This window comes from Chanos chanos, chromosome 8 (assembly GCF_902362185.1).
Source record: "Chanos chanos chromosome 8, fChaCha1.1, whole genome shotgun sequence".
Classification (NCBI taxonomy): Eukaryota; Metazoa; Chordata; class Actinopteri; order Gonorynchiformes; family Chanidae; genus Chanos; species Chanos chanos.
The window spans coordinates 32592299-32602476 of NC_044502.1; the positions used below are offsets into that span (position 1 = coordinate 32592299).

At 42.8% G+C, this 10178-nt stretch overlaps 1 protein-coding gene across 1 annotated transcript; it reads right to left on the reverse strand.

The window, feature by feature from the left end:
- Positions 1–1285: 1285 nt before the first annotated feature.
- pop1 (POP1 homolog, ribonuclease P/MRP subunit) lies at positions 1286–9818 on the reverse strand. The gene is made up of 15 exons (XM_030783110.1): positions 9695–9818; positions 9421–9561; positions 9123–9298; positions 8373–8633; positions 7973–8060; positions 7471–7649; positions 6742–7010; positions 6423–6516; positions 6170–6278; positions 5842–5961; positions 4582–4703; positions 3657–3848; positions 3303–3457; positions 2852–3076; positions 1286–2054 (listed from the first exon to the last, which is right to left on the reverse strand). The coding sequence occupies exons 1-15, from the start codon at positions 9816–9818 to the stop codon at positions 1286–1288; spliced, it is 3024 nt and encodes a 1007-aa protein (XP_030638970.1).
- Between the last annotated feature and the right edge of the window lie 360 nt (positions 9819–10178).

The following is a 10178-nucleotide window of genomic DNA, read 5'->3' on the forward strand; positions in this document are numbered from 1 at the left end:
GTTAACTTGAGGCACAGGGAGGAGATAATGGGACTTTTAAGGACACATAAACTGGATCAGTTTTAAAAAGGTATCAGACATAGTTGTTCAAACTCACTCAGCAGATAAATCTCACGCCTCCCCTGTCTGGTATGCAGCTGATGTAGCTGGATCAATGCTACCACCTGGTCCCGGTGCTCATAAATAAGGTACAAAATCAATGGATACGGTCACTCCACAAAGACAGTGCAGTTCATTACAGTTGGCTTTACAGACAAGACATTTCACACATTTCAAGCCCTAAGAAAAACAACAACTTTTAAGTTCTTTCAAAGAATACTCTTCATACATAAAAATAGTATAAAACTGAAAAGCAAACATAGGAAACAGTTCGGACAATCCAGTAGTTTTCTGTCCACTTGTAGAGCAGCTAGCGGCTTTCAGAGAAGTGTATCGTTCGTCTGTACCTTTCAGGGAAGTCTACTTTCACTCAACACTAGGCCAAAGCACTTGCAAGTTGGCCATGCTGATTGTCCACATTAACAAATCTATCTGTTCCAAGCCCTCGAGTCTAAAAAAATGAAACAGATGGATGTGATATAGATTTGAATGATAAAATAAGACAGACAGCAGTACTTTGGATAATTTTATTGGCATTTTCAACCAGATTATTCAAAGGAAAACAGAACAGAAAATGGAACTGAAATATTTGTTCGCAGTTCATACTGAGATAGGAACCTTAGCCAATATAACAGAACATAAAAAACACTGGTGAGATTAGTTTTGTGCCAAAGCTCCATGTTCCTCACTTTTCTTCCATAAATTATGATTTTACTTATAACACAACACAGTTCTGACATCTTTCAGTCCGAAAGGAAAAATAAAATGAACCAGACTATTGCTGGAGATGCTGAGGAAAGAAAGTGGCCATTTAGTTAACTTGGCAAGAAAATTACAATGTGGGCAATACTTTCACCTCAAATCAAACTGCCATACACATGCAGATTGTCAATATCTCCTCGGGAAATATCATATTTGCACATTTTTTGTGGAAAGGCACATGCAATAATAGCAGCCATGAGACACCATTGTGTGGTCAGAATGTGAGGATAACCCAAATAACTCAATCCAGTTTAAGTCATATTTTTCAAATGAGTTTTCACAGCCGGCAGCAAGAGCTACGGTACACTCTCATATACTAGCACAGCTAGGAAAGCCTATGCTATATAAGGAGACACAGAGAAGCTGCATGCTGATTGGAGACCTTTTTCAGGTTTTAAGGCTGAAGACACTGAATAGCAGAGCATCAGGCTTCGATGTTGATCTTGGCAAAGCGGTACTGTAGGGAGGCAGGGTTACGTAGCAGCACGAGGCCACGTTGTTCTGCAGGTTGTTTGAGGAGCATTTGGAGAAGACCAGCAAGACTGACCAAGCCCAGAGCTTCCCCACACCCAGCAGTCAGTGAGAAGTCGCCCTGTGTTATCCAGCCTAAGGTGAGTCGTGAGCAGTGGGACGTTACACTGGGGAGAGGTTTCGGCCACAGTCCTATAGTTAGGTTTTCACCCGAGGAAGCAGAGTTGGTGGGATCAATACCTGGTTCTTTACTGACAGTGAGGATGGGGGTTGAGCTTGGTTCTGGACTCAGGCAGCGAGTGGGGCTGGAACCTTGATCCATAGGAAGACTTTGGGTGGAGTCAGAACCTTGCTCCTTATTTGGATCAGAGCTCTCATTCTTCGGGGCAGAGCTAGGGGTTTTATGGCCCTTCTTGCGTCGTTTGATTCGGCTCTTGAAATGGTCTTTGTGTTGGGGTTCTTGGGGTCCACTACCGTGGGGATCCTTCAACAGCTGTTGAAGATCGTCGGCTGTGGGTACGCACACCATGGCGTGGAGCACTGGATGACCTTTAGTGAGGAGAGACAAACGCACCCATACCAGACAAGATGGATGGGCTGTCTGGAGAGACGCTACAGAGGCTGGGCATAAAGCAGCTGTCTGAGAGCCCCTCTGTGCCCTTTGTCCTTTTGAAGATGTGGGTCGACACCATGCTGAGAGCTGCTTTAGGGCTTTCCTGTTCCTGTGGAGAAGAAAGAACATGAATCAGCTCATCACATCCTGATTAGTGACATCACAACTCTGACTGAGCCACCAGAAACAGACAAGAATGAATCCAAATCATTCATTCTCACTGTTTATCATGACTGGCTATTTTTCGGATGTTAAACAGAGACTAAGTGGTACTATTAACTCATTCTGAAAATTCAGCTGCTTTGGACATGAGTCATTTATAAAGTAGGATTTATCCATTCATTGTGATGACCTTACACTCATGTTCAGTCTGGAATGGATAAAGACAGTTATAGCTATTCATAAACCAACAATGAAATAATACACATCTACATAAATATGGACAGTAGTGTATGCTTAATATATTACAGATTTGATGTAGGATTCAGATTTAATATGACCAACTTCAAAATGTGTTTGTAATTCTGGCAAAACATCAGTGAATGTGAAGAGCTGGGGACAACCTCAATCCTTAAAAAAATACTAGTCATACCCACCCACTCTTAAAAAAACACTCTGGATAACTATATACCTGAATACAAGAGCTCAGGAGGAGATTTAAATCCTTTGACTTTAACAAAGGGGCCATAACACTGAAATATTATACACTGTAGAATCTTTTCCATGTTCTTTGTTTATTATAGATTACAGATCATTTTTGGTGCAGTCTAGTGTAGTGGATTCCATTCCTCCTGACAACTGAATGTCTTCTCATTTTATAAAATAAGCACGTCTGTGTTTTCCCTATCCTTCTCTTGCCTCTGATTACCTTATTTCAACCCTCCAGTCAGGAACGGCACCACTTACCGCAAGACAGCGAAACTGCCCCGTGGCGCAGAGCTGTTAGCAGGATGTGATAACATTTCTGTCAGCTGTGTTGGCTGTCCAGTTACCGTGTCCTCAGGAGATTTCCCTGCGTCCCCACCCTCCCTCACAATCTCTTCCCACTCCTCCACCAGCTGCTGCCAGGGGCATCTGAACGGTGCCAGGCAACCATGTTTGATGTAATTGGCTCTCTTGGAAGGTGGCCGTCTGAGTAGTGTAAAATATAAGATGCATATAACACATACATAAGACATATTTTATTAAAATATAACATATAAATGTAACATATATACCAATACAGTGATATAATAGTATAGACTCTGTAGTTCTCACTTTGACCAGAGCATTAAAAAAAAACCAAACAAATGCTGTTGTTCAAAAATGCACAGCAGTTACTTCTGTACAGAGTTCATCTCCTGGAGCTTCTTTGTACCTTTTGAACTTCTCCAGGAGGTCCATCTCCTGTTCCTGCTGAAACCTGGCGCCTGCCGGGCAGTCTGGGTAGTCGTGAGGGAAGTGGGCCACGCCTTTATTCTGGGAGTGTTTGAGACCAACCTGTAGGCCCCCAGTGCGAACCCCTCTGTATAGCTATGATACGCATAAAAGAAACACATCAAAATCAGCTAATCAAATACCTAATAACAATTAGTGTACAACCACATACACATGTGACAATGCACCCCTATGTATGTCAAAAGTTGAAGTCAAGTTTAAGTTAAATTGCTGGTAGAGATAAATGAAGAGACTCTATGGAGTTTTAAAATGTCATCCCTAGGGTAGAGCATACCAGAGGTATCCAGAAGGCCATGCCCCAACCCTTGGGCAGCAGAAGGTCCCAACCTGTCCCCCAAGAGGCCATCTCTTGGCCTTGCTGCTTTCCAGGCTGATGGACCAACAACACAGGGATACGTCCCTGCAGGGGTACTGGGCTTAGCCTGGAACCTGGAACCAGAAGCTGACTCTTCATCCTGTTCAGCTCCTGAACACAGAACACTCCGCCGTAGGAACAGTTACGACATACACACACACTCTCATACACAGCCTTTACTGCACTGACCTCTGTAACACAGCACTTCAGAGGAAAGTCAAAAGTACCAAGAAAACTATACATCTCTTATCAGGGCATCATTAAAAGTGGCAAACCTGAAAACAGTTTAATACTCTGAATTCTTCAGTTTACCGTAAACATTAAATGATCACAGTAGGTCCAAATTCCTACAATATTTGACATGTTTGGTCGATGGGGTAAACATTATTAATTTTTCACGACAGAACTCAGGGATAAAATGGAGCGTCAGCATGACAAGATGTTTACTCTATCCAAGTTCAAATGAGGCCATTAAAGCTGACTGGGTGTCTTTGACGAGATCACTGCTAAAACAGCTTGATTATGAGCCTTCTGATACATGACCAATAACACATTTTTATTTAATGAAACTGCATTAAGTTAGAGGACATTCCTCTGGTTTCCATGATGATAACAGAACATTTAAAATGGGTAAAACTAATTTCTCCTACGGAGTTTGAAAAAGAATTAGCTGCTTTAAATGTTCAAAAAAAAAAAAAAGAAAAAAAGTCCTGGTGTCATCTCAGTACATTGTCCTTTCAGAAACCACATGTCATACACCGCTTTACGCGTTGCTATGACAACAAAAACGACAGCTGCATTCCCTGTGTGGGTGAGAGAAGTGATGAGAGTGTAAATGGGCTACCTGTTCTGAAATCTTATTGTCAGTAACATTGTCACGGACTGACTGCTCCCACAAGGCACTATGACTGCACTGCTCTGGAACCCCCCGCAGAGAAATGTCCCTCAGCCTGTCCTCATCCACACCTGAAACACAGGAACACAAACACACACACACACAGCACACACACTTACATAACCATTCAAAAGGCTTACAGCAGCATTTACACATGTGATAAGGCTCACATTCAATCATTTAATCTGAAAAAGATAAAAAAAAAAAATTTGTGCTGACTACCAAGACAAACTGATACACTTACAAAGCAGGCTTAACCTAAGATCACTTGTCATTTTACAATGTCTGAAATACTTGTTTGTAACAGTATTTGAGTTTTATGGATATGTTACTGCTCTATTTCCCCAAAACTCTTACTTACTATGACCAAAAAGATTACATAACCAGAACAACATAGAGAACGAATTACATATTTAATACTACATTGTACTTAACTTCCTTCTTCCTCTGGTTTTGCTTTACTACCCCTTTGACTACGCTGTGTCTTTATTCCAACGTATATATGAAATATCCATGAGTATCTTGGAAGGCATGAAATGAAACTGTTTTAAGACAACATTGCACAGAGACACGCATCTTGCTGAAATAGGTTCCTGACAATAGACAGAGGAAATAGAGAGCCAAATGTACATCATGCATTACATGCGATTCTAAAAAGTGAAACATTCCTATTTCATTAACGTGTAACGTGCCGTTGCCCCAGCGTTGCTGATGAACCATTAATAAGCCCCCAAAAAAATTGTACGTATTGTTCAAAACAGCAACCTATTGGACTTTTAAAACGAGGTCATATATGGTGATAGAGATGAGAGGGTATTTGAACCCGAAAGACTGTGGTTTAAGCACGGGTGAGACAGAGAAGGTCCTGCCAGGATTCGAACCTGGGTCATCTGCATGGACAAGCAGAGGCTCCCCTGGAGCACAGGGCCAGATGCATAGTGTGCCACCACAATCAGCTTCAGGGCAGAGAAGGCCACCGGTACAACACAAGCATAGACAGAACACACGCCGGCTCAGCGTCTAGTCATTCAGGACTCAGAACCCCCAGGCCAGTATGGATTATCCCTTTTATAAATGCAAAAATGTAAACGGAACATGGAAGATTTAAGCTAATGCCCAGTATGTGTTCTGTCCGCTCTGTTTAAATGGCTTTTAATTCTCTATACATCTCTCTGCAGAATGCCCTAAATACCCTGGTTGTGACATTACCTTCTGCCTTCTGCAGGTTGGGCAGGGCTTTGTCCTTCTTTCTGGGCAAGGTCAGTCTGGGGTCGTCCACTGTAAGACCCAACACAGTCCCAGCTGGGAATTCAGCGGTGGAGTAGACACCTGCGAAAACATCTGGGTATTTTAGTTTAGTCCAGACAGCTGGTTTGTAACATTTCTGATGTGTTTTGACATTTGAACAGAATGAATGTAATACTGAAAGGAGGAGAGTAACAATACTTAAATGCTTAATACTTAAAGTAATGCATAATTCACCATAAAATGTATAAAACAGTGAGACGCATCGACTTCAGGTAAGCCAAAAACAAACCTTTAAACAACTGGAAGATGTCTGACTGTTGCTGGTGAAGAGACATGTTGTCCTGATTTTTGCAATGCTCTGGCCACCAAAAAGCACATGACTTACTTTTGCTTTCAGCCTGGAAAACATGAACAGATGAATTAGTAAAATAATATTCAGTTGTTTATTAGAAATAAAACTGATAAACATGTTCATCTAAATGAACTTTATAAATTTCTAAACAATCCAACCAATGGATAAAAGAATAAAGCTGGAATCTTACATCACAGTCTGTGGCTGGTTCCAAAGTTTCAGACAAAACTGTGTGAGAGAGCGGTCCAATCAGACGATAGCGCACAATTTCCATGCTGAGGTCACTGTTTATGTGCGGAAATACGAGCTAAAGTTAGCAGTTCACAAATTAAACAGAAAGACAGAGTGACTGATGGCTATGCATGCAGACTGAGAGACAGGCCAGGTTATGCGTAATGTGTGTCATTAACAAATTATTTAACTATGGCTATATTTAACTCTAAGGCCTAGCATACCGTGCCTGCACCTACAGACATGGAGTTAACCATACACAAATGAATACTGCCAACCTAATCACAATTCCACTGACAGGAGACCGCCAGCTCACAGGGGTCGTCGGAGAGCGAGTACCATCGCCGACGATCTTCTTGGCAGGTTGGCCGTCAGGGTTCCCATCAGTCCTCTTGCGCTTCCGGCTGGTCGGCTGCCCTGTGGGGGAAGGCTGTGTGGATTCTGGAACTGGGGTGGGAACTGGAGCAGGAACGGGCACCGCAGCAGTAGCTGACGGCACCACAGCCTCAGAACACTGGCATACAGCCTTAAGCTCCGGCAAGAGGTCCTAGCACACAAAGACAAACACAGTGTTCTTTATATGAAGCAAGGCAGAGCGTTCCAAAAAAAAAAAAAAAACACCAAACAAACAAAAAACTGTTGCGTGTTCTGTGTCAGCTGGAGTCTCTCTGGGGAGTATTCGGGTCAAACTTCATAGACCTGAGGGTATCTTTTCCACTGTCTTAACTGATGCAACCTTACTGCAATGTTATTCCTTAGCGCTTCCAACAGAATGGCCTGTTCCTACAGCTCTTTTCGCAAAAAAACAGATACAGGGTAATAACCTCATCTTCTTATATTGCTAAACTGAAGCTTACTTTGTTTTCCTCAAAAGGACCACAAAGGGGAGTGGGGGGGGGGGGGGGGTTGAGTTGATCATTACAGAAAGACGACCAATACAAGCTGAGGATCATCATACTCACAATCTCCACAGTGGTAAACTCTGGTCAATCTCAAGAAGTGCTCACCTGCTTTACAGTGGGGTGGGCCCAGATCCAGAGCTGCCTGTGGGCCGAGCCTTTGGTACAGGGTCTCCAGAGGAAGAGCACCGGGCCCAGGGCTTGACTGGGGTATTGATCAGGTCTGTAGAGCATTACACTGCCTTCTCTTCTACCAGAGAGACACAGGGATGCTGCAAAAGTAGGACCTGCGGGGACACGTGGTATCAGTCACTCAGCCCAGCCAAAAGCAATGTGGAACATACCTCATGCTGTGAATCACTGAGAACAGCTGCAAATAACAAGACTGTGCTTGTCAAAGTTCTATTAAATTATTTTTACAATATCAGTATAACCTGCCTGGAATCAGACTGCTTAACTATCAGCAAAGTATTGATTACAGACCTTTATTCTATTTAAATGAGGGAACTTCACTACATTTCCACCATAGCCCACACCAGGTAAGTCAGTCTTACAGGGATCTGAACACCTAAATTTCAGTGACAGGAGTTGAGCAGTAGATGTTACAGACCTGTCTCTTTGCTGGTGAGCCTGGAGAGAGACCTCAGGAGCAGATCCTCTGGACCCTGGAGCTCTATGCAGCAGTAGTAAGATAGGTCCTGATCAAGAGTGGAGAAGGTTACATTAGTTCACTGTTCAGCAGTTACACTTTCTGGAAAAACACAGATACATGGATAGGATGAGGTTTCACACTGTCGTTTATTTAAAAGCTCATTCAAAACGTCTGCTAGTTTGTGCAAAAACTCACTAGGTTTTAGCTCAGGAGATTCAAGTACTGTTACTGCTACTCTTATTTACATCCGAGAAGAAATTTAAAAAGGGTTCAGGGCTCATTTTAAGGAAGACAAACAAGCCTTAATCAGACCTAAACAAATGGACACAGGGTGAACTGTTGCTCTGGGGTTGCTGACCTGGAGAAGGCAATGTGAACTCATGGCTCTGTAACAGGCTCTGTAACATTTCTGTGTGGGTCGGTCACCCAGGCAGTAACCCCATCTCTTCACCATGTGAAAGCGCTTAGCGTGCCAGATGTGCGTCTCAAGCCACTTGTTCTTTCTTTGTCGTCGATTAAACTCCAGAAGAAGGTTGCCGTGGCGCCGCCGAGCTTTGCGACTCTTATTCTTGGACAGCTCTTTCTTTCCCTTTTGAGCTGACTGCTGACTTTTTTCCAGCTGGAAAACAACAGAATGCTTAACGCTACCAAACGTTCAATTGTTCAAATATTAAGGACCACTGTCGGTGCAAACCTGTCAGATACTTTGTTCACTGAAAATGAAACGTGGTATTTGAAATTAATATCTTCTTATTCAATTATTCACAAAATCTATATATATAATTAGAACTTTCACACTGTTCATTACATCTCTGTTTTTCTTTCAGGATTTTTACATCTGGATTCTATCCACTTGTCACAACTACTCGTGTATCTGAATTTCTCCCATTTAATGGCAATTGTAGCTATATGTATAGTCTGTTTAATTGTATTTCATATTATCTACCCAAACTTTGAAACATGGGAGCATCATTTCATCAAAATATTGACAATTCAGTGGGTCTAAGATAGAAATTGTGCCTGAAGGTAGAAAACATTAGAAATCATTCACTGGAAATGATCCATCCTATCAGATTAACATTAGTGTGAACGTATGACATGGACGTACCATTTTCAGCGCCCCCTCCCTCAGCCTGCAGGGAAGTCGCTTGGTGTTGTGACTCATTGCTCTCCTTCTCATGTGCTTGGGTAGCGCTCCAAACACATGACAACTGCCTGTAGTCTTGTTAACAGCCTTCAGCATGGCATTGACCTCAGCAGCTCTGGCTTTTGCAAAACTGGAAGCTACACAAGAGCAGAGGACAGAAGATATTCACACGGATGCAGTTACTCATTATCTGTGCCAGTCACAGTATAGGGGCACGGTCTGTGCAAATCAAATAAACATATGACACAATGCGTCTTACCGGTGAGGCATTTGGGTAGGTCCTGGGCATAGGCCTGGGCACCAGCCTGGCGTCCCCTCATCCACCCACCCTGCTGGTGATACCGGTCTGAAGGTGATGGTCCCCCGCCCCTCATATGTGATGAAGAGTCAAAACTGCGCCCTGCACACGTCCAGTGTATGACAAGCGCTTTCTTACACTGATTATAAAGGTTATCTTTTCCCATGTCAAACAAGGATCATGACCAGGACAATGACAATTAAATGAAACTGTTAAAAAAAAACTTTGCACCAACCCGAATGGGGTGTGTCTCCGCCGTTGCGCTTCTGTGATCCGCTCCAGTCAGGTGAGGAGTATGTAACGCTACTCGGCTGATTCCTCATCTTTTTATGACGCATCCTGTCTTTTGCGCCTGACATTTCTGCTGCAATTTAGTTTGAGACCGATATGAATATATGCGAACAATGCTTCGCCGTGAAGACTGTGAAAACACTCAGTCCATCTATTTCATCATCTCAACTAGACCGCACTCACAAGTACCACAGAAGTGCAAATTCACTGGCAAGCTTGTAGGTACCCATAGCCAGTGAGGTTGCTACTTTTTGAAATGTCACTTGAGCCGAGAGATTTAAAAGTCTATGCATTTGTTTGTGAAGAAGAATCGAGCTTAAAACAACGAAATACAAGTAAGATATTACCTCCAAAGCTTAATCTCGTTTGCCCTGCTACAATATTTTGATTTCACCGTACACGGTGAACAGAGCATGCAGTCCTGGACG